This window comes from Diorhabda sublineata, chromosome 7 (genome assembly GCF_026230105.1).
Source record: "Diorhabda sublineata isolate icDioSubl1.1 chromosome 7, icDioSubl1.1, whole genome shotgun sequence".
NCBI classification, from domain to species: Eukaryota; Metazoa; Arthropoda; class Insecta; order Coleoptera; family Chrysomelidae; genus Diorhabda; species Diorhabda sublineata.
The window spans coordinates 11,156,506-11,182,505 of record NC_079480.1 but is presented as its reverse complement, the minus strand read 5'-3'; the positions used below and the strand labels follow the sequence as shown (position 1 = coordinate 11,182,505).

Sequence of the window (26,000 nt, the reverse complement as noted above, 5' to 3'; positions counted from 1 at the left end):
ATTCGTGAATGTACCTACATAAACAATATAAGCACGTTGTTGATATGATAGTGTGGTATTTTTGCTGACAAAATAATATCGAGTAATAGCTTAGTTTTAACAAAATTACAATCGAGCTTTTCCACTAATAATTCGTGCCATTCCCGTAACAACTAAATTAGAACTGTATTGTTGTAATAAATGTAAATGGTTGTTTAAATATTTTACCCGTGTACTGATTTGATTCAAAATTGATATTCGAAATTCGGGTGTGCAGCTCTAACCTTAAAATTGATCAAGTGATGAGTTATACATTTTAATTTAAAATATTGGTAAGTTTTACTGAGATTCGATATTTTTCTTTACTGTATACTTAGATTTAGAAATAGAACCTGAACCTGATAATGAATTTTATAAGAGAGAAGCAAAAGATATGGTCAATATTGTCCAAAGACTCATTTCCGTCGGTAAGTACCTACTTGAATATTTTCTTTGTTAGTAGATAAGTATTAGTAATACTGAAAATATGGTTGATAAACGAATTGAAAACATTACAAATTTCATTTTATAAATTATTTTGTTTATCGGTTTATCGCAATCGTAGGTATACGTAGTTCATGATTATACCAGGTATTCGACGATAAATTTATCCCCCAGAAACTCGGAAACCAAGTTTCTTTCAAATTTAAACAAATGCGACTTCAGTCATTATCAAAAATAATATCTAAAAAATTATTAAAAAACTAATTTTAAAACAAAAGAGATCTAAAATCAAGAACATTTAAAAGTACTGATATATTATTAATCTTATAATGAAACTCAATTATTTTAATAATGCGACACCACTAAAGGCGACATAACTCCTTTTTGCTTTTTTGGATGAATGTTTCGTAAGAATTAGAACGACTTCAACTCTTCTTTTTTGCGATCGAAATTCTTATATCTATTACATAACTTTGAGGAAATATTCTCATAACTTCTGTTGTATATAGTTTATTGGTTAATTATATTCTTAGTAAATTTCCAAGCAGCATCGCTTTTTTCGGATAAACAAAATTTCTCAATCCTTCGCTGATTACTACAAGGACATGACCATGGCTTTATTTGAAATATGGCTTATCGATCAATTCCTAGCAAAAATATTCCTAAAATGATTCACAGAAAAAAAGGAGTTAATTAAAGTTATGAGTTATCGTATGAAAACTGTAAATTAGTTCATTTTCTATAATGAAACTATCTACAAAGAATTCCAATATAAACTTAAGTTCCTCCTGCTTTGTGCTGAGATCAGTTTCCAAAGAACTGATCTTCTCCACTTTATTAACAGTCTATTATGTCCTTTTTAAGTCGCATCTACGATATGCCCTTCCCTTTTGGGGTACGCCTGGTGAGACTCGATTTGAGCGAATCTTCAAACTACAAACAAGAGCTGTTAGATATTAACTCGGACTGAACAGCAGGGCTCACTGCAGGAACTTCTTTAAAAGATTAAAAATTCTGACTCTTCCTTCCTTATTCATCTTTAAATCCGTTTGCCTAATTTGTAAGCACGCTTCTCCAATTTTAGAAAGATCTTTGCACGGCTTAGGAATGCGACGTCAAGAATTAGTTAAGGGCTCAATATTTTACAATGCAAAAAAATGCACAATCATTTGCCAATTGAAATCAAATCGATATCATCTTTTCCCGCATTTCGCAATAATTCAGGGTATATTTACTGGAAAGTGCTTTCCACTCTGTAAACAACTTATATTATAATAGTAATATTCAATTCCGGGCGTGCTGCATACCTATTACTATACCTTGTGTATATTGAAGTTTTATTTTAACAAATTTTAACAATTTTTTTTTCTCTCTCTCTCTCTGTCTAAAGATTCTATTATAATATTGTCTATTATAATAAAACTTGATTATTTTAACAATAAAACGCTGCTGAAGGCGGATAATCCTTTGTATATGAGTTTGAGGAAATATTCTCAAAACTTTTGTTGCATATCTTCTATATACATAAAAATGAATCTCTGTTTCCCTTGGGCACACCATCACGCGTGAACAGTTGTACCGATTTCACTATTTTCGTTGTTGTGTTGGTTATTGTCAGGATAATGTTCTTATGAAAGAACAAATTTAAAAAATGGCGAAGAAAATTTAAGAATACTTTTTTAAGAATACTATTTTCTAATCTAACCTTAAACTTTTTTAATGTAACGTTTGACATAAAATTGACAGAATGCGTGTTGTATATATCATGAAAGAGTTAAAAAATCATTTTAATATGGATTTTGGTAAGTTTGGATAGGCTGACATGAACGTTACTAACATAACAAGTGATATACTCGGTTATAAACAAAAATTTTCGTTTTTGAAAATGCCAGCAATTAGACATACAAACTTAAGTCGCACAACTCGCAATGCTGCGAGTCAAATATATACAAGAGCAAATCAAACTGACGAGCAACGCGAAGCGCGGAATGAAGTTGAGCGGAATCGATCGAATCGAAATCAATAACATGAAATATTGCATTTAAACTCTATCGAACTGCATTCAATTATAACGTAGATAGAAATCGAGTACAGTTCACAGCAAATCGTTGCTATTGGACCAATGAACGTTGTATACCAATATTGTGAGGCATTTAAGTTTAAACATGAAGCTCATGGATTGTGGTGCTCGAGCGGTCAAGTCAAATTGACGCCATTGGTACCACCACCATTCAATGGTTTCCGGAAATAGACCAGATTCTGAACATTTTTTGACTCGTTCAGCAATAACATAATGACTCCATGACGTCATTTGATGCAACAAAAGTTATTCAAGAAAATTTTATGATTTAGAGTCAAATATATAATTTAATAGGATACTTATTGCCAACGCCGAATAGTGACTACAAATACTTGCAAATTTATTTTATAGACGATTAAGTAAGTTGTGCACACAATAATTCGGCGAAAAGACCAATTGTAGAACAACTCCCAAACGTTTTTTCATCAACATAACGAATTGGTTGCATAAATCATGACCACTTTGGACCGTATACCATCTGATAATCACAAAATTGTCATCCAAGTTGATAAGACGCCAGCAGGAGAATAGGCGAGACGTTTTAATGCGCTGCGAAGTCGCTATTGTCGTGGTTGGTGAAAATTTAGAAAATCGAATATATTGTTTTACATCGGCGTAGCAATCAACTGCAGCGTGTATCCGAAACACATCGACTATCTTATTTTGGCAAGGTGAAAATGGATATCATTTTTCAATGAAGATGATAAAACCAGTTACAGATTCCTAGGTTAACAAAAAAGTTAGTTCAATGAATTATTATTCATACAGACAATGGTTCGGGACTATCTTATCTTAAAATGTCGGCGCCTCTTCCACCATTATGCTGTGGATATGTACGTGAAAGTTGAAACTGACCGATTCGGACCGGTAGATTTTGAGAAATCTCAAAAAAATAAATACGAAAACATTTTTTTTAAATGCAATTTTTTTTGGAATAACATTTAAACGCCTTTACCGATCGATTCCAAAACCAATTCGAATTCAATTTTCATCATTAAGACTGGACAACGTCTCTCGGGTCAGCTAGTAGTTCATTAGTTAAATAGATTCTCAGATTTTTGAACACCATTAACAGTTCACCTAAGCGAACAAATTAACCTTGATTTATTCCATGTCGTCAATTATTCTAAGACAAAAGGTAATCATTTATTTCCGTTTTAAAGAGCATCACTCCTGGGATAAATTTCTCACTAGAGTGTATTATTCATACCTCGTTGTCAGTGAGAAATGTTTAGATGTAAAACTCCCGTATTCTCTACCTTCAGATATAACTTTAGAGTATACGAGGGTGGGCGTGAAAATGATTTTCCAATGTAATTTCGCTGATATCAAAATTAATCTGGCAGATAGATAAATTTCAATACTTACATAAAGAAAATTGTTTTTGTTTTTGGATAAAAAAGAAATTCGAGTTTTGAATGAACATTATCTTTCACGTGGAAAAACAAGTAATGCAACTGAGGAACAGTTGAGTAAATATAATCTTAAACGAGCTTCGTTCTATGGGATGATTTGTACGTGGTTGTCTGCTTTTGATAGTGCCCATATGAGCGTGTACGAGGATAAATTGAAAAATTGTTAACCTACTATAGAAACAAACAGAATTTCAATGTCAAAATATTTTATTACTCAACACATTCTCCTCTTAATTGGATACATTTATTACAGCCAACCTGCAACGTCTCTAGACATTTCAAAAAAAATGTTTCTTCTTGCTCTGCAAAGCAGACCTCTGCAGCTTTTATTACCTCCTCGTTGGAAGAAAATTTACGACCTCTTAAACTTCCTTTCAGTCGAGGAAAGAGATGATAGTCGGATGAAGCCAAATCTGGTGAATAAGGGGGGTGTAGTAATTCAAACCTAACTCACGAATTTTTTGGATGGCAACATGAGATTTGTGTGCAGGGCCGTTGTCCTGCAAAAACAAAACACATTTGGATAGCTTTCCACGTCTTTTCTCTTTAATAGTTTCCCGTAGAGTGGTCAGTAATGTCGAATAGTAATCTCCAGTTATTGTTCTACCCTTATCCCAAAAAAACCAATAATGATTACTATATGGCAATCCCAAAAAACTGAAGCAAGACTTTTCCAGCAGATTTTTGGACACGAAACATTTTAGGTCTTGGAGAACCAGAGTGTCGCCGTTTCATCGATTGTTGCTTTGTTTCTGGATCGTAGAAATGTACCCAAGTCTCATCCATAATAACAATTCGGTTTAAAAATTCTACATCGTTTTCAAATTGAGCACAGATCGAACGCGATGTTTCTACCCTTGCAAGCTTTTGGTCAACATTCAAATTTGGGGATGCATTTTGCAGCAATTTTTTCTCATGTCAAAATTGACGTGAACTATATGATGAACGCGTTCATTTGAAATATTCAGTGCTTCAGCCCAATTCGACGGTTTGATAAAATCATGTCATGAACTGCATCGATATTTTCGGGATTGCTAAGAAAAATAAGAAAATTCAGCAATATCATTATGTCCATTAATTCATGTCATGTTATGTCATTAATCTTACGATTGGTACAGTCTTGGCAAGTGATTGTGCATTTTTTGCATTGTGAAATATTGAGCCCTTAACTAATTCTTAACGTCGCATTCCTAAGCCGTGCAAATATCTTTCTGAAATTGGAGAAGCGTGCTTACGAATTAGGCAAACGGATTCAAAGGTGAATAAGGAAGAAAGAGTCAGAATTTTTTATATTTTAGATTTAGAAGTCCCTGCAGTGAGCTCTGCTGTTAAGTCCGAGTAAATATCTAACAGGTCTCTTTGTAGTTTGAAGACTCGCTCAAACTAAGTCGTACCACACGTACACCAGACGGGAAGGACATAATAAACTGTTAGATAAGGTCAGTTCTTTGAAAACTGATCTCAGCGCCAAGCAGGACAAACTTAATTTTTTAGATAAGGTGGCAATATGTAACTCCAATTTCAAGGAATAGTCCACAACAAGCCCTAAGAATTTTACAGATTCAACAATGTCAGTGATGAAATAGAAGAAACAGAAGAAAAAAAATAGGGCCTAGTATTGAACCTTGAGACACTCCACATTCTATTGGCTTTTTTCCTATTAAAGTATTAAATTGTGTGCCTTTCCATTTTTAACTTCCAATTGATTTGCTAGACGGCTCAGTGCTTTAGATATGCTTCTATTTCTTCTTATTTGAGTATATAAAGTTTTTTTCGTGCCTAGAGGTGAACCAATACTATGTATGCAGAAGTAGCTTTTTGTATCCCATCTATTTGCTTAAAGCTTTATTTACAGGTGATTTCGTAGCATTAGTTGACCACTATCCTCTTGTGTGCGTACAAAAATATTACCTAAGTAAATATAAGTCCGTGTTATTTATTTTGAAATTTAAATTTACACGCGCCCAACCCGCATCATATCCCACACTTAATAGCGCATCTTATTTCAGAAAGTAACGTTGACCAGAAAGATCTTTTCACTATTAGAATTCTTAACGGATTCAAGATAACAAGATAAACAATAGTGAGCAACGATCAAAAAGACTCAAATGGGGTGATCATATTTAGTTTAAAATAATGGCGCTTGACATACAAAATTAGATTGTCGAAAAATTTGTAACCAAATGTTGCTGCTCTCTCGGTCTTAGTATTTGTCTAACGGAGCTTCCGTTTTGGTCATCACTTTCTATTCACAAGTTTCTTATTTGTGTCCGATAACCCTCCTTTCCGTTTCGACCCCCTTACGATCCATTTCCCTTACATACTAATGTTGTAAATATGCAATAGTTTGCATGAAAGGTTCCATATGAATCTGCAAGCTGGGTACCGATGAAAAATTCGCTTGCATTAGAAATTCAAACGAATGTTACAGTATATGGGTACACCATTGTACTCCCAAAACGGATATGCAATCGAAACAATTAACTAAATCCGAGGAACGTGCTTCCCAGAAGGCCAAATCTGTTTTTTCAACTGATAAGGTCAAGATCACAATATTTTCTGATTCCAAAAGTGTAATCTTTATTGATCATTTAGAACCAGCGAAAACTATAACCCAATATAATTATAATTTTCTAACGCGTTATGATGTCGAAATTACGAAAAAACAACAGCATTTGTTAAAGATAAGAATTTTGTACCACCACGATAATGGGCTTACCCATTTGTCTCTTATCGTTGCATAAAATTGGCCGAACAGCATTACGATTTTTTAGCAGTCTGGCTTCTTCCGATCACTTTCTGTTCCCAAACATTTCTGGAAAGCGAATTTAGAGTGATGACAGGAAGAATTCCATATTTTGTGAAATTCTCGATGGAATGTTTTTTGAATGGTTTGAAAGAATTCGGAATTCCTTGTACTAAGTGCGTAAATTAGGAAATAATAAATTTTTCATTAAAAAGTATCGCTTTAATCGAACCGCCCTCGTAAGTTTTAACTTAAACGTAAGATGAGAAGTCTGCAATTTATATTCAAAGCAGCTACATGGATTATAGAAGAGGCGATTTAATGAACTTATGAAGTTTTCAGATATTACTTTGTATTTTTGTGTCGAATGATGTGATAAATTGGGTAACACTGACAACACTGATGTGAATATGTCAAATATAATATTGCCATCATAAAGTTTGATACTTTTAATGGTGAACGTACTCAGAACTTGCTATCTGAGTTGTTTTTAGACTGACTGAAGTGGATTAAACCAACAGCAGTACGCCGATCAACTTGACTTTGGTGATGAAGCACCATCTCGAACCACTGTGTTTCGCTGGTTTTCCGAATTCAATCGTGGTCGCACTTCGCTACAGGATGAATCTCGTGATGGTCTTCCAAAATTGTTGTTGTGCCAGAAAACATGGATGCTGTGCAAGATCGTCATGTGACATACCATGAGATTAAGGCATACTCGCCTATATTCAATCGCGGTGCTTTAAAAAACGTTTATAAGATCGTTACAAACGACGAACTGATACGAACCCAAAACTAAACAAAAATCGACTTGACGAGCCAAATCCAACAAAAGTTGTTCGCGCATGAAGCTCCTCGAAGTTTTTTCGGAAAACTGGACATGCTGCCACCGTTCCATTTAACCAACGTAGTACGGTCAATTCTGAATGGTACACCAGCATTTGTTTGCCAGAACTAATAAAAAAATTAAGGAAACCAATCGCATAAGACGAATTCAAGTCACATGTTTTGGAGGTTTTTCAATTGAAATGGAAGAAATGCTTCGACAATTGGTTCAAATACATACAAAAGTGTATTAATCAAACAAGCCATATCTGTAGACTTCTGGAATGAAAATAAGTTAATTTATCTCAACTTACCTATATCCGAAAAAGTCTTGTTAATTTGGTAGAAGCCGCAGAAGAAGATTAGATTAGATTAGATAGAAGATTTTCGAATAATTAATTTCCAAAAAATTTTTGTTATAACTTATTTTATGACTCTAATAAATTACGTTTTGATATCTTTTTGCTTCTCATCAGCATTTTGTGATTTCAAAAACCATCTTGCCCTACAAATTTAAAAAACTATTCAGAACCTAAGTTGATACCGAGAGCAATTTTTTGTTGTAATCTTAAGGCAAAAATTTATCTTTTAAGCTAGAAATGCTAAGTGGGATTTACGAAAGTGATTCCAGGTTTTTTTAAATAATATTAATAATGAATGGTTATTGTGATGTAAAAAATATTTGTTTCTAAATATTCACCAGAATATTATCTTTCTACCCCAAAAAAGCTACGAGGTTTATCTGAAAAGTTTCCTATTTAACAAAGAAACGAGATATTTTTTCCATAATCATTCTCATTTTCAACATAGTCTCCTTTTAAATCTATACACTAAGTTCAGCGATGTTCTAACATTTTTAATGCTTTAAAATAAAAGTTGCCGTCTTTCTCGTCAAGATAGACGTTAATGTACTCAATTTGACAATTTTCAGAAAAATTTTCACAACGAATCACTTATATGATTGTCAAAGAGAAACTAACCGCCCAAATGGCTGAAATTTTACAAACTTACATTAATAAGTTGTAAAATTGCTGAATTATGAAGCTACAGCATTTACATTATTTATTAACAGACTAATTTACTGCTAATTCTATAATATTTCTAAGTGATTTCTTTTAAAATTGAATAATTATGTCTCATTTACTATATTTGGTTAAAAATGATTTAAATATTTTTGATATTAGTGTTAAAAATATTTTTTAACGCGTTACTTTGTAAACATCACCTTCTGACGCTTTTGAAAGGCATTAGAAATACTGTAATTTTCATGAGTTATACAAAAATATTTTTCGAGTATCGTCATATATGACGAAAAACAAGATAATGTGTTATAGTTCTAATGCTAAACATTCCTCATTATCCAAAGGTCGATTTGAGTCCGTCAACTCCCATAAGTTTGGCAACGCTGTCAAAAAATATTAAACAAAGCATGCTAGTGCTTCAGACAGTTGTGTCTGTGTCATGATAACACGTGCTAGACGAGTAGACGCGTTTTTAGTTTGAATAACCGATACAAAATCACTCTTCAATAAAGAGTTTTTTTGTTGTGTCTGCATACGAATGCGGATTAAGAAAATATGTTTATCGAATATCAAAAATAATTTCCGAACTCGCCGCTACCAAATCGTTCAACTGTGTACCAAAAAGTCTTAAAAATGGGCTCTGTTTCCGACGCGCCGCACTTTGGACGACCGGTAACAACTAACGAAAACACATGCACTATCGAGTTTACCGTCTGTCTCTTGTCCAAGCACTTCTCGAGGATGATTTCGATGGCAGATTTGATTTTTGCGAATGGTACCTCGGATGCAGTCAGGAAGATCCGCAGCTCCACCATCCCAATTTGTGGTGGGGGGAAGCAACCTTCAAGCTGGAGAGTACGGTCAATCTGCATAACTTCGTGTACTGAAACGCCCAGAATCCCCACGTTTTCATTGAAGAAGAATTACATTTGTCTGGTGTGTGTCGTGGGTCTGTACTCTTTTTTAGGGCCAAAGATATACGTGGATAAATGGACAACGATCCAACACTCGCGATCATCCGTTATTTCATGCAAGATGGAGCTCGCCGCACTACGCGTTATATTTGCGGGATTGTCCATTTTGGAGAATGGATATGCAGACGAGGATTCTCAAAGACCCCGTTTTTGCAAGAGGACCACGCCCGCTTCCCGACCTCCGAACTGCAAAGATAAAGAATTTGAAACTCTTCGTAGACAGCTGCGCCGGACCTGCTTCTCCGTTGATAAACGTTGCCGTAAATGCATTGATCAAGTTGGAAATCGATTTGAATACTTACAGTACCCCTTTTTCGAATCCCTTTTTTAATTTCTTTTAAGGAATTCATTTCGACGATGCATTTTTTTCTCTTAATGCAAATTTGGTGTCTGACTTATGCCGACTTCTGTATTGCCATTTTTAGGGAAAATACTTTTCAAAATGTCCAGATATTACAATGTTTGAAATTGTTTATGTCAAGTTAGGGGTAGTATGTTCTATCATAAATTACATTCACTTACCATGAATAATTTCTCATTGTTATTAGTCAGGCATATTCATTGTGACTTTTAAAATTTAACTATGTCTACCGAACAAGACAGAATACTGATTATTTTGATAAGAGGTTACGGTAATCGTAAAAGAACACCACAGGACGAGAAGAGTTTCTTTCTACCACCCTCAGTAGTAACCTATTCCTATTTTGAAGGGCATAAAGCAAGTCTTCAAACGTACCATGTGGTACACACTTCAAATAAACTGGTAACTAGCAAAATACAGATCCTGGCTGTATGTCGTCAGACAAAAGGCCAATAGAGAAAAGAAGAAAAAGGACTTGTGATATTTAGCTCCTTTATTTAATGATACGTATCCAAATCGAAAGTAAATTACCAAAATTGCAGTGTGGAGGATTACTTTATCGATAATTTCTGAATTCCATTAGAACGAGTTTATGGGACTATTTTAATCAGCTGCCACAGTCAGATGTTGAAAATCTTGCGTCCCGCAAGCACAGAACATTCGTCTAGACCTACTAAAATGAGGCAAAGCTGAGAAACTTCATTGTCCCAACTATAGAAAAGCGTCGCAGTAGAAATCCAAAAATTTGTATGGAAAGCATTTATGGACTTTGGCAATGATGAAAAGTATCCATTAGATGAAAATCGGACGGCGGAAGAACTGGAGAAGAAATGGGCTGTGAACATGAAAAGAAAACGTGGTACATAATTTAAAGAAACTACGGTCAAAACCATGAGGAACCTAACAAGTATGATGTTACAAGAAAAGTATTATAAAGAAATGAAAGTTATTTTTGACCCATTCAAAAGTGTTGTATTTCAACAAGCATGAACTGCACGCCAATCTATACGACGAAAACTGCAATCAGATCCCTGTAAAAGGAAACAAACTTTTTTTGTATCGAATCAAACAACGATGGTTCTGTAACAAATCTAGTTGAATATAGCCCTGTATTCAGTAAGACTTGCCAAAATGGTTCAAGAATGAGCAAATTTTGCGGTGCACATAATAAATAGATGCGATTTCTTCTATGCACCACGCACGGTACGAGGACTTAGGGAACTCACTAACGAATTGTGGCCTCTGGCTTCTCCGCATCAGCCGACGTCGCCTAGGCGTCACAATGAGGTAAGGCCCTAAGTCTATTTAAATGAAAGAGGAGCTAGAAATTGCGTACGAAAACTCTGCACCACCCTTTTACGACCGTAAATTTTTTGGCAGCTGAACTCAAATGTGGTCGTATGAGACTTACTGTCGACAAGCGTTCGGGACGGCCAACGGTACTGGACGACAACAGAATGCATTCGAATGATCATTTCTTATTGACGTGGTTTGAGTAAAGTAAGTCGTATTTTGACGTCTATTCATAGTTGTAGATATAACGTGGATCCACCAATACACTCCTCGAACGAAAAACAGTCGAGACAGTGGATTGAACAGGGCGAATATGTTCCGAAACGTCCAAAGATGTTCATCCACTATAATCTAAGAAGTAAAACGATAACAGGAGAGTATTACGCAACAATTGATAGATAAGGTAAAGGAAGGAAATTGCAAAAACGACGGCATTTAACATTTTCTATAAGGACAACGTACTTTCGCACATTTTGGTGATCGGTTTAGTTTACTACTTTCCGTATTCATCAGATATGACCCCTAGCGACTTTTTCCTCTTTTCCAACTTTCAAGTTCCACTTGCTTTTCATTAAATGATGACTTATCACATACGTAAACGCCAATTTCGAGGAGATAGGTAACTATCATTTGAAAGGTTTAAAAAGTGCTGGACTAAATGTATAGACTATAAACTGAAAAATGAGAATTATTATGCAGAAAAATGTCTTGTTTCTTTGTTATGCCAGGAATTTTTCAGAAGCCTCCGTATTTCTAATTAAATCATGCAGATGATTTGAATTAGTTGAACATTAGTGATGTTTCTTCATAAACGCTTTATATTTATTACTTTAACAATAATATTTTTTATCTGAATCTAGATTTCTTGTCAAAAATACAAATTTCCAACGTTAGCTTGCAGTTCTATATATTATGTGCAGTTTTGTTTTTACCTATATATTTGTGTAGTCAGCAAGTGTAATGAACTTGTATTAGTTTTGTAATACGTGAGTCTGAAGTATTAAGTAGAGCAGATAAGGGTAAACTGGCATGATTTTTCAACGATTTATAGTATAGGAGCTAACAAGATGTTTGAGAGAAAATTTCAAGTCAGTTGATATGCCGTCCTTGCTCTTTCTATTGGAGTCTGAGGGCTATTTGGCAGGTGATAACGGTTGCGTTCATTAATGCGAATCCTACCTGTATAGGTAATAATCCTGAATTTTTAAATAATTTTTTAACGCGTTATTTTCAAATTCTTGTTATTAGATACGTCTACCAGACATACACTTTTTATTGCCAGACATTTTCAGTGTTGTTAATTATGTGCCACACGCAAATTTTTTATTTTTTTAATTCAAAAAGTCAATTAAAAGACCTCGGAAAAGGTAGCGGGTAACGCAATGATTGTGCTAAAAATGCGCAATTGGAAGAGGACCGCCCTGGACAGAACTAACTAGGGAAGAAAAATTAGGAAGGTTAAAGCCCGCAGGACATATAGGAGAAGAAGGTGATAAAAAACTAAGAGCGATAAAAGATACGGGGTATTTTATTTTAAGTAATAAATTGAAATATAGAGCATTCCATTTAAAAAAAGTCGTATGTTTGAATGTTTACCTACTTTTGGAATATGGTTGAAAATAATGTTATATGGTAACCGTAATTGATGTTAATATGGTTATGAGTGAAAAATTTTAAAAATATCACATTACATACAGTATAAAAACAAATGACTCTCTCTGTATAACTTTAAAAGAAACTCAAGTTTTATCATAGTTATACTAATAGTATGGGAGCTGGCAACGTTTGGAAAACAAGACTTTCAGGTCAGTTGATTTTTTGATATATAAGGCCTGGGGGTAAAATAATGACGCATCCAGGAATTTGTAGACCCGGAAAAATTAAAAATTAATCAATACGTTAGATTTGTGGTATCAAAACATTAAAAAATACAGAATGTTTTCCAAATGATGAAGACCTCTTAGACCTGGGGCCCGGAGATATAGCCCCCCAAACCCCTAGCTTAATCCGACCCTATCTTTGAACGCCTAATGTTCAACTTTTTGGCTTTAGATAGGTCTATCAAACATATACTTTTTATTGCCAAACATTTTCAGCGTTGTTAATTATGTGCCATACGTAATTTTTTTATTTTTTTAAATCAAAAATCAAAACATTTTGGAATGTCCGTAATATTTATTTGTATGTTGTGTTCTTTGAAGATTAAATAATCTAAAATTAATTTGTTAAAACTCATGAAAAATCTGCCGTATGATGCTAGTAGTCAAAGAGAGACAGAGAGAGAAAGTTTCAGAATAGTAACAAGAATTATTCAAAAAATAATTTCAAAAATACGATACTTACATTCGTTCTTGTGAGTAAAAATTTGAATATGAAAAATTCAAACATGAAAACAGAAATAAAATTGGAATAATGTTCAAAAGAAAGAAGAAGAAAATTTAAAAAATGCATCATTAACGTTTCAAAAATTATATATTTTATTCAAATTACCCTGATCATCATCACCAGACTTAGCACTGCCTCAATCCATTAATAAAAGACCTAAACTTTTGTATAAAATAAACTTAAAACAAACAAAAGGATTTTATTAAAACAAATAAAAAAATGCTCGTTATGGATGAAGTTTTATTATTATTTTTGATTAATTGCACATGATGTTGCTCACTTACATAACAGAGTTTTCCTGAAATACTGGCTATTTATAATGTTTCAATTTAATATTGACAGACACGCACAGTTATGACACAGTGTGTTAATCAATTTAAAGCTTTCTGATTAATTATATTTTTTTGTTTTGTTTGTCCATGGGCGAAACAGGGAAACTCCAAGTTGATTCCGCAAACTTCCAACAACTGGTCTTGCGATTTATTTATGGTTATCGCAAAGGCCAGACGTACCGGAAATTGCAAGCGTTTAACATCGAATGGTAAATCCGTGGGAATCATCGGGATAAAGACATCCTCTACTTTGTATTTTCTCTTTATGATTGTTGCCTTAATGACGTTATTCATCACCTTTTTCATAGCCACTCTTGTTCCATTGCACAGTCGACGCAAATTATGAGGTGGTAATCCAGGCAAATCCAGTGAATTTAAAAACTTCGTGGGATAGACTAGATTTGAAGGAAACCAACTGGCCCTTAAGAAAATTCTAAATGGTCGCCGCCAATATTGCTCGTTCACCCAGCCAATTATGGTTATTGAACTGTCGCGCTATATCTGGGAAAACAAGCGTAATGTGATGAATTCGGTCGGAGGTGTCCACTGCGACTTTATTATTTCCAATGTCTAACAACTACTTCGCAAATACATTTGCAGCTCCATCTTGTTCCAAAAATACTCGCATGCTAACAGTAAATTGTCACTATCACAAAAGATTAACAAAAAAGAGCACATAACTTGAAATGACACTATCACAAAGGATTACCGAAGTAAAGAAAGTTCTCGCGCACGTAGTGGTAATCGTCACTTACATAGATAAAAGGATGCACTCTTTGTCTGCGGTATCGATCGACATAGAGGATGGATCGATATATTAGTTGATTGTTAAATATCAAATATTATGGTTGCGTTCAGAAATTTAATTTGTGATAAAACATCAAGGAACAACAAAATTGTTGCTTTTATTTAATTCCGAGCATTTTCATCTTTCTTCACCTTTTAAACCCTCCTTGGACTCCCACAAATAATTAATACAAAAATTAACCAATTCCAGCCGTTCTCGAGTTTTATCGAGACTAACGAACAGCAATTTATTTTTATATATATAGAGAATAATATAATAATAATACAATATTGAAAATCATATTAAGTTTCGAAGCTTTTCTATGAATTCTTTAAAATCTTTTCAGTCTATAATAGTGTCACAAAAAAGGAAAACAGCTTCATAATCTTCATCGTCGTCGCTCTCACTGTCAGAACTATTTATATCATCGTCTTGGGAAAAAATTAACATTAGTGTAATTCTTCCTTTTGGCAGATTAATATCTTAGTTTTTATCAATAAGTGTTCTATACTTACTTTGAATAGTAATATTTGTAGCTGACGTAGGTAATTGCTCTCCAAGATACCAGAAAAAATTATATTTACCATCGATAATTGTCCAACCGGAAGTAACTGGAGATAAAGTTGTTGGATGTTTCAAGTGAGCATTTCTCCATAGCTTAGTCACGTAGCGAACCGTCAATAAATGCTGAAGCAGTACTGCTTTGCGAATTTTCGAAATTTTTTTTCAAAATTCTCATTGTATTGTTTAGACTGAAAAGTCCTGGAGAATAATCGAAATCTAACATCGTTAACATCCGAAGAATTTTTAATTTCATACATTTAACAAACAAATTTCTCTAGGGTAACAAATGTAGCTTCAAGTATTTCTTTGTCATGCGTAATAATATGTTCAAAAGCTAATTGGTATACTTCTGATTTTTCTAACATTTTAAAAGGCCTAACTGTACCTTTACTAAAAAATTCTGGCGTGTGATCACATCCGGTAATCGCGTGAAAACATGGTAAAGCTTTCGATAAAGAGACACCAAGGATTCGTTACAGTTCATTGACGTTGATGTATCGCTGATGATTGCCTACACCCATATTTATCCAAATTTTCAAAGATGCGTTTGAATGATCCATATTTCCCAGAAGTATAATTGAAATATCAGAGTCTAAACAGCGTATAACAACTTCTGCTTCCAATTCAATTTGACAAATGTGGAAAATAATTCTAGAATCAGCTTCTTCATGTTCTACACATGATAATGATTCTTCAGTAGTTTTAATTACTTTGTTATTTAAAAATTTGTAAGAATGACATTTATTAAAACTTACGTAAATTGTTTACTTCTTTGAATTGGATATTTTTGAGTTCTGCTGCAAAATTATGTGGCCGAACTTGATTTGAACCAATAGATATTGGAGAAGTTGATTCTTCTCGGCGCAAACGCTCACAATCTTTGATTGACGGTAAAAAATATTGATCGAAGATAATGTCAATCCGAATAGATTTCATCTGGAAGATAGTACTAAGAATTTTTTTAGATATGTTGTCATAAGTTTGTGACACATCTTTCATTAGATGCAACAAAAAGAAACCATCAGCAGATGACGATTGTTGGTCAACAGTGTTGCCCAATTTTTTTTCTATGAGCTCAGCTAACTGTAACTTTAGACGGAAGCCATGTTGTAGACTGCCGCTGCGCCACCGTCATTGTCTATCTCTTGCACTTTAAACTCTCTTTTTCTCTCTCTCTCTCTCTCTGTTTCATATATTTTTTTTTAATTTCAATAAAATTATATGTACCTAAGTTTTGCCGATCTTGAGATATTTCTTTCTTTGCGGGAATGAGAAGTTCAATTTCGATCATTTTTCTAGTATTCTTTAGAATACTTTGAACTATCAATCGTGATGTTTTTGTTACATTATTTTATCGCAGAGTGTTCAAATATTGCAGTATTGATAAAATCCCATCAATCACTTCATTATTTGAAATGTAATACCCTGTATATTTTAAATGAATTGAGGATCACTCTTAGTTTTTCATCATGGAGCATAAGGGTTCACTATCTTCTTTACCTATAGGTCCTGCGGGATTTGACCTTCCTAATTTTTCTTCCCTAGTTATTCTTGTCCAGAGTTATCCTCTTCCAATCGCGCATCTTTAGTACAATCATTGGGTTTCCTGCCACCTTTTCCCACGTATTCTGATTGACTCACGCTCACGAAATTAGTATCAAGTACTTTTCATTCTCTCTTATCATTCATTCATTCGCGTCTCCCCATCGCAGTCTCTGTACAATGACAAATTCCGAGATCTGAACCACGTTTCACAATCCTACATTATTAAAGTACTTAGTACTCTTGTATATTCAGACTTAATTATTTGTATTTACTTCTATAGATATAAATACGTGCTAGGGAGCATAGGGTACAAAATAAACTTGACTTTAAATTTATGAAAAAAAATTGTGTGTGTCAGCTCCGACGCACGACTGGAGTTTACTCCTTAAGTTCGATAGTCTAACCAGACGCCAAAAGAGTTTATTTAACTTAAAAAAGATTGGTTGATTGCCAGAATATTTTGGGCTTCCTTCATTAATTTTTTTTTTAATCTGTAAGCTCGCTGTCTCTCGGCTGGAGTTTTTGGAGGTTTAGATTTTTTCCTAGTCAAAAAATTTAAAAAAAAATTAGAAAATTTATAAATGCATAATTATAAAAATTTTAACCGATTTTAAGAAAATTGATAAAAAAGGTTTTTATAAACATTTTCTTTAAATTATTATAATTAATTTTTTATTTAAAATATAATATTATCTTAATAATTAACAAAAATGGTTATAAAAAGATAATTATGTCACTAAATCTTTTACATACAATAATAAATAGTACATGAAAATTATTTAAATAAGCTAAAAAATAACTTTTCGAAAGAAAATAATATAAAAACATTATTATAATGAAAAAATATTGTCGATTTTTCTGATATTATCGAATTATTGACTACAGTTGTTAATATTTAACAATTATTTATAAAATAAATCATAATAACGTGGAAGAATTTATAGACATCGACAAAAAAATTAATTTTTGGTTAGGTTAGAAATTTTCTATTTTATGTGGATGCGCTCGATAATTCATATTGGGTTGATTATCTAATTTTGTGTTATTTTCAAATATATATTTATATGAACTACATCGATAATTATTCATATATTTAATAAATACAAATTGCACATGCTCATACATATAATATATGAATTATAACGTACCTTGCAACCACGTGTTTGTTAGATGTTCCGGCAATATCATCTACACCTCTTTCTAGTTATTTGAAAATACTTTCAGTTCACTTTAGCGGAACACAATGATAATAAAACTCCACAATGACAGCAATATGAGTATTTTGACACTGACAAATTAGAAAGTTGCGCATCTCATACTGGGCCCCTTATATATGCAAATCGATTCTCAAGGAGTAAACTCCAAAAACTATATAAATTAAATAATTAAAAAAAAGTAATCTAATAAGAACAGGTGTTTTTATCAATTTTTATGATTGTTTTAGGAAAACAACTATTTGTAAGTGTCAGTATTAAATTAGTTTCACGAAATTAATGGAAATATTTCCGTGCCTTTCTGCTTTCCATTTTTTCATAGTTGTAAAGCTTTCTGAATTTCGTCTACTGTTACTTGTACTTCTTGAAATTAAAATACAAAATTTCTAATTTTCATTGGCAAATAGGTACTTATAAATTTTATGATACGACTATGTAATCTTTAATACACAAGGCTTTTGACCATTCCAAACCTTTTTCTATTGTTGTATATAGCTTACGATAATAAAAGACTAATAAAAGCCCGAAAACTCGTATTAGCTTAGGTACATTCATGAATTAGATTAATATGCAATAATATTTAAAATGACTGTACTGAGTTTCAGATATGAGCAAGGAAATGTTTAAAGAGTAGAAGGCTTTTCAGTTTTCATTAAATATGCCCTCAAATTATTGCGGGAAAATGATATCGATTTGATTTCAATTGGCAAGTGATTGTGCATTTTTTTTGTGCATTATTAAATATTGAGCTCTTAACTAATTCTTCTGTAGTTTAAATTCGCTCAAATTGAGTCGTACCACACGTACCCCAGAAGGGAAGGGCATATCGCAGATGCGACTCAATAAGTGCGTAATAAACTGTTAAGGAGGTGGATAAGTCCAGTTCTTTTGAAACTGATATCGGCGCAGAACAGGAGGATCTTAATTTTTTAGATAAGATTTATCGACGTCATTGGTGGCTGCAATGTATTTTTATATGATAAAACTGGTTTTAGAAACGTTGAGACATAAAAGATTAGCATCGCTCCATGAATTCAGGGTGATTAGATCACTAGATAGAGTCCTATGAAGTGCCGTGAGATCAAGGTTGCTCCAAGTGAAACAAGTAGCGTCTGCAAATAGACATGTTTATAAAAAGAAAAAAACAAAAAAAAGGCCTGGTACTAAGCCTCGGGACACTCCTCATTCTATTGGCTTGTAAGAAGTTATCGTTGTATCAATCTTTACAAGCTATTGGTAATTAAAATATTATTATTGACACAATCGAAAACCTTAGAAAAATCACAAAAAGTTGTTGCAGCGGAGTGATGGCTGTTTAGGCTGGAGTAGTCATTATTTAGGAGGGAGAATATAGCATCATTTGTGATTTGTTACTTAAAAACAGAAATGATGGAAGCATCTTTTTGACCAATCTTTCTTACATATTAGATAACGTGGGAAGGAGTGCAATTGGGCAATAATTCTTGATTTTTAATTTACGTTCATCAGTTCCAGTATCTACTATATACTACTGAGAAGTATCTACTATACCATCATCTTCGCCTCTGTCAGACAATGACATACTGAGTAATTTCTATAGAGAATAGCTTTGATTTAATAATACACTAACAGAAATTATTTCTTTGTATTATGCAGAAAAACAAATTTAGTCAATAATGTCAAAAAACTAGCTTCCTATTTAAAATAAACATTGATGACGTCTTAACTTCAACAAATTTTATGTTATATTTTTTTGACCTATATCAAAAAACGCAGAATATTGTTAATCACTAAGGACGTTTACAAAAAATTGCGAATTCTTACTGAAATGTAATAATTTTCAGAGAAAAAACTCTCTTCTATAGCGTTTTAACTATTAAATGTTTTTCGCATTTTTTATGATTCCAGTTACATCAGAAACTTCCATTCGCTTGAAAATAAGTACCTTCAATTTATGGACCTTTATCAAAACTCATTGTATTCGTTCATTGTTATGTTGCAGTAAACATTTTACGGTAGAAATTTAATGCCCGTTATAATGGATGTAACGGGCGTGGATTTAAACGTGTTGTTAAATTTTAGCATGTGCAAAAATGTTTTAACATTATGAATATGAACGTTTATCTTTTCGGGCAGAGATTCCCAAGTGGCTTCCGCGGAACCTAAAGATAACAAACACAAAATTTACCAGGTTTACACGTAATTATTCGATCATAATGTAATTTTCTATTCATTTGTACAGTTTCCAACCACAAGACGAGTAGGATGAATACATACACACGGTGTATCTTACTTACACAATTTACTACACTAACTATTCACTAACACTTGCACACTAAAATATTCGCTAATACTTACTTCTAATTTATTTTAAATACACCGTTTAGTTCACTTGCCACTATCCCAATGTGTTCGCTATGACATAAATTGTTTACTAACTACGACTGCTAGAGCCTCGTTTCATGTACTAAAATCACATTCTAGAATTTTTGATTTACAGAAATCTCTAATTTGCCATGAACAAACAAAAAGCACTTCTTAGAAATCTATATCTCTATAACTTGTCAAAAAATTGCTACAATATGTAGACAAAAACTTATATAAACTAAAAAACAAACATAAAAATAACTGAATAAAGATAGAAATAAAATAAAATTTCAATATACACAATGACTAACAAAATTATAGGTAATAGTAATAGGTAATAATTAGTATATAAGTCCGTACCGTATATACCAGTATGCAGCATGCCCGGTATTAAATATTTTTATTAGAATAGAAGTTGTTTACAGAGAGACACTTTCCAGTAAATATTCCCTCAAATTATTGCGAAATGCGGGAATAGATGATATCGATTTGATTTATAAATTGGCAAGTGATTGCGCATTTTTTTCCATTGTAAAATATTGAGCACTTATCTAATTCTGAACCTGAAGTAGGTAGGTAAAGGTCATGGCTCCGTTTAATATATTATTTGGCTTCACGGCCTGTATTACTCCACAAGATCGTTATATTAGATGGAATTTCTGTGTCGCCGGGTCTGGATGTTTAAATCGGCAACTGGACCCAGTTCTGCACTTTCCGATCTTATGAAAATAACAGGGCACCTTCTTCATTAGGTGCTGATTACGGGTGGTATAGCTATGTGGAGACTGGTATTTTGGAAGATCGCCTCTACCATGATTTTACTAACTTGCCAAGCAAACTGGCTATTTTAGTCATAACCGGGAAAAAATAATTTTTGGGCTGGGATCGTTAGGGGAAGATTTATTGGTCCTTATTTTTTCGCGGGACCTCAATAGCTGAGCAATATTTGGCATATCTTCGTATGGAAGTATTTGGTTCAACAAGATAGTGCACTACAACATTATGGTCTTAATTTTTGAAAGTTTCTGGATAACAAGTTTAAAAGAAGGTGGATTGGAAGACGTGTATCCATGGGTTGGACACCTAAGTCACCCCATCATACTCCTTTGATATTTATGTAGTAGGATCTACGACCACACAATTTTTTTTTATGTGACCCCTACTTAAATAATTTATTTAATGCAGAAAAACATCATCAAATTATGTAAATAATCCTAAATTCCCACTAAAAAAGTTCCATTTTTTTGACGTATACCAAAAGACGCGGAATAGAATAAACTGCTTGACGTGTTTTTACATATTGTCAAGGTAGTGAAAATCGAGAAGAGTTATGAGTCATACCGACGCAGAACACAATGTTACGTTTGAAATGAGGCACTACTACTTAACAATTCTGTGCATTGTTGCCGTTTAGTTCTGCGCAACTATTTTCAATATCATAGAACGTTTTCCACTACATCTACGTTTTTTGAATTTTGTACATTATTTAATGAATTCCCATACGATGGTTGCTACTTAAGTTTTGAGATAGACAAATATTTCAAAATATTCTCCATTTAGATCAATATGACTGATGACTCATTAATTCGATGTTTTAACTGTTTAAAAATGTTTTTGTTTGAATTGATGTATGAGTGCTCGCATTGTCGTGGTGGAGAGTGATTCATCTTCTGCGATTAGTTTCCCTCATTTTTTCGATATTTCCTGGCAAAAAAATGCTGGTGTACCATTAAGAATTGACCGTTGCTCTAATGAAACGGTGACGACATGTTCAGTTATTCCTAACAAACCGGCAATCATTTGCTTCAAAGTGCTTCATGCGCGAACAAATTTTGTCGAATCGGCTCGTCTTGAAATACTCATACAGTCTATTGTTGTTTATTTTCGGGTTAATATGAATAGATCCATGATTCGTCGCCTGTCACGATCTTACAGACACCTTTTGATGATTTTGCAATATGAATTTACGCAAAACATCGATTTTTTTTTGGTACAACAGCCGATTTCGGACGGTGAAACGATCACGAAAAAAAAAGTCAAAGGGAGTTACTTGGTACACAGGAGTTAGTTTAATCCACGTCAAAAATCATAGAAAATCATCGCTCGAAAATCTTAGCGATTCAATTCTATTTTTTGACCAAGATTAATGTTTCAAGTATCTGTAAGCAACTAAATTAGCACTCGTATGTTGTGTTGTCATGTCTCAAAACTTTAGTAGCAACCCTCTTATCTTAAAAGTGGTAATGTGTTGAAATGTATTAATTCAAAATATTTCACAGCGTCTAAATATCTAATAGTAACATCTCGTACTCCTCCGAAATAGAGTTTTCACATTATTTTCCTTTTTTTTCAGGACATAGATTCGAAATACCAGAAAATATTCATCTTACACTGGAGCCAGGAATATGGTAAGTTGATTTCTAATGTATAAAACTTATAAATATGGTTTATTTTCACAGTCGAAAAACTAATCTTGATCATATGCAGTTCATATCCAGCAGTTAGATATTTAATTGAGATAACTGTCTCTTGCAGCGACAGTGGTGGAGTAGAGTATGTAGATATCATTCTAAATGATGGTTATTTAATCATTTTTAACAAGAAAATACTAATCAGTATTGCTGTGGACGAGGGATTACAAAAAATTATTATAAACTGTGTTTAAATTATATAATTATGTTTATCTAAAAGCTTATTAGAAGCAGAAAAATCTTGATTTATATAGAAGTGGTGATATTGGTTTTCAACGTTTATTTTGTTATTATAATTATACAAGAAGAAACCTTTATTATTCGAAGTGTAGCCATCATATTCTATGATTTTACTTTAACGTTGTACAAGTTTTTTTAGATCTTAGTAAAACCATTTTTTGGGCTTCAATGCAATAAATTGAAGCATTGTATTTTCAACATCTTCGAATTTATACAGTATCGCAGTATGTGGTTTCATATGGATGTTTCTCTGATAAAACTTAATAAATTCGGCATTGATATCTTGACCAACTGGAATTATTTCAAAGTACACTAAACCGTCACAATTCCACACAACAAGACTTTCCGCTCGAATCGAATGTTTGCGACGGGCTCTTGGTAATTGTATCGTCTAACCACTGAGTTTTCATGTTTCATCCATTTTTCATTGCAAGTAACTTCTAATAAAACGATCATCGATTGGTCAAGACAAGGAGCTATTCACACACATTTACTCGACGTTTAGCTTGATTATCGGTTAAGGCAGCTTGACATAAGACAACGTATAATAAATTACATGGCGTTTTTTTCAAAGTCAAAATATTTCATAGAGTGAAATGAACCAAATAAAAGTGGTCAGCGAATTACTGGCAATATTGATATCTGATGTTGCCTCGCTTTTGGTGTCTGATGTCTCAGGCTGGCTGTTACGCGAAAAGTAACTAGAATGGCAACTTGCACATAATAAAAATGGCAGCAAATCGATAATGTTGCAAGTGTGACATGTGAAACAATCAGCTGAATTTCATCTACGCATGCTTTTGATCAAGAAATATTGCGTCTTGCATTGCATTGCACGTTGTATTGCATCATGTCAAGCGGCCTTTAATTCATGTGGCACCATTCGTCAACTTTTAAACTGGATATGTACGGTATCTTTTTGAGATCCAAGAGAGTGCTGGTGCTAGGTTGGTTTTTGTACTGCTTCGCCTGTAACATCAATATCCCAAGTAGGTGTACGACATTAGCGCGAACGATTCGCAAGTGTCAAATCTCCACTGTTAAAACTGTTAAACCAATGCTGTGTCGTTCGCTCGCATATTTTCCTTACTGCCCCGGAGGCTCCAAACTTTTGTTCCCAATAATGTCTTACATAGGTCACATAGAATTGTTATATGAAGGTTATTAATTGTTATGAATACTAACATATACTTTACCTATTCTTACCTGAAAGTCTGCAAAAAGTAATAAAAAATTCCCATCGAATAACTGATTTATCGAGGCAAATTTTATAGAAGTGCTTGTAAAAACCATTCCCATGACCATTGTAGAAAATTTCACTAGTTGTAACCCCAATAAGAAATTAAAGTGCCACTAAGGAACACGAGCGTTCAGATCAAACAAACAGACTTTTTTATTTTGAAAAGACCGTCCCATTATGGGCATAAAATAAAAGATTCAGTCTGAATTCGACTGAAACAAGAGACGTATAGAATTGTGAAGAAAGTCTGTCGAGATTTTGCACATGAAGATTAACATGTCTAATGTCAGAAAGTTATTTCAAATATGTTTGAGTGCCTAAGATCAATCAAAAACTCCTAAATTCTATTAAACGGATTGAATAATTAACTTTAATCTCATCATCATCAAGCCTTTCAATCCCATGTGGATTATGGCTATCGCTTTTGGCGCTTTAAATCCTTTTTTTGTTGAGGTGGATTACTCCTCGTTTTCTAATTTTTATTTTCTTTATAATTTGTCGTTTGTTTTGGATGCTTTGTTATTATTCTCCATTCTTTTCGGTTCCGGTATTTTGCTCTCCAGTTTTCTATATTCAGTATTCTTATGTCCTCCTCTATTTCGTTTCTCCCAATTTTTTCTCGGCTTTAATCTCATAGTCTACCATTTATCGCACTGAGCAAGTGGGAGATGGTATAGATCATACCCTAAAACGAAAGAAAGTTAACCGACAACTATTAGAAGTTGATCATGTAACCAAAAATATTATTTGGCGTATTTGACTTTTATATGCAAATTTAGAGCCAATATTTGATATAAATTTATGTACATCTCCTATTATGACTATAAATGTTTGGAGACACTTCGATGTGTTTTAATAAATTGTGGTTTTAAACATAAAAAAGTTAACTGCTCAATAGCTATTATAGAATAAAATCGTATCGTCTAGTTTCCAGTTTTTAGTCGAAATTTTCGAATGTTTGTAGTTTATATATATATATATATATATATATATATATATATATATATATATATATATATATATATATATATATATATCTGCTTAAGCTACAATTCTTATTTTCGTCTCTCGAGCAATTGCTATGGGTCCGATATGGTTCAAAATTAGCATACATGGCTTTTTTGGCGGCGGATTGATGTTATTAGAGTTTGGTTGAAAACAAATGAATATTTCGAGGGGTCGCAGTGCAAAAAAAGTGGTTTTTGACCTTTGCTCACCTCTGCAGGTCAAACGAAAAGCGACTGAAAAATGAAATTTCACATGTAGGTTCAATTAGTTGCGAGATGATTTCCTGTCTAAGGTCGAAACTTTCCATCTCCACCCCTCTCCATTTTATGGTCATTTTTGTTATATTTTCTTATTTTTTGGCCAGAAAAAGTTTAACTAGAGGGTTCGAACTTCGCATGCAAGTAGGGGTGATGTTGAAGAATTGTCTTTCTCAAGTTCAAAGTTTTCTTCTTCAGTTCTTCTAGCACAAAACGCCCGAAATCATTTTGATCGTTGTAATTGTTGAACTTGACCGCCTCCTATTTAATGAATAATACGAGTATGATCGTTGCTAGGGTGATTTTTTTTACTTCCCATTTTCGAAATTTCTTGTCATTATGACAATTTTTTCTTTGTTGTCAATTGGAATTGAACAAGAGGGTTCGAGACCACTGGGTCTATTGAAATTATGAATTTCCATTCGAGAGAGAG

The 26,000-nt window shown here is 33.3% G+C and overlaps 1 protein-coding gene across 2 annotated transcripts in view; it reads left to right on the top strand.

The window, feature by feature from the left end:
* The window catches only part of LOC130446551 (RNA-binding protein fusilli), a 199,712-nt gene that overhangs the window by 85,490 nt on the left and 88,222 nt on the right, over positions 1-26,000 (top strand). For both annotated transcript variants that reach the window (XM_056782884.1, XM_056782882.1), the window contains exons 4-5: positions 357-446; positions 22,705-22,759. In XM_056782884.1, the coding sequence (XP_056638862.1) occupies positions 357-446; positions 22,705-22,759 (145 nt within the window). The remainder of the gene's footprint in view (positions 1-356; positions 447-22,704; positions 22,760-26,000) is intronic.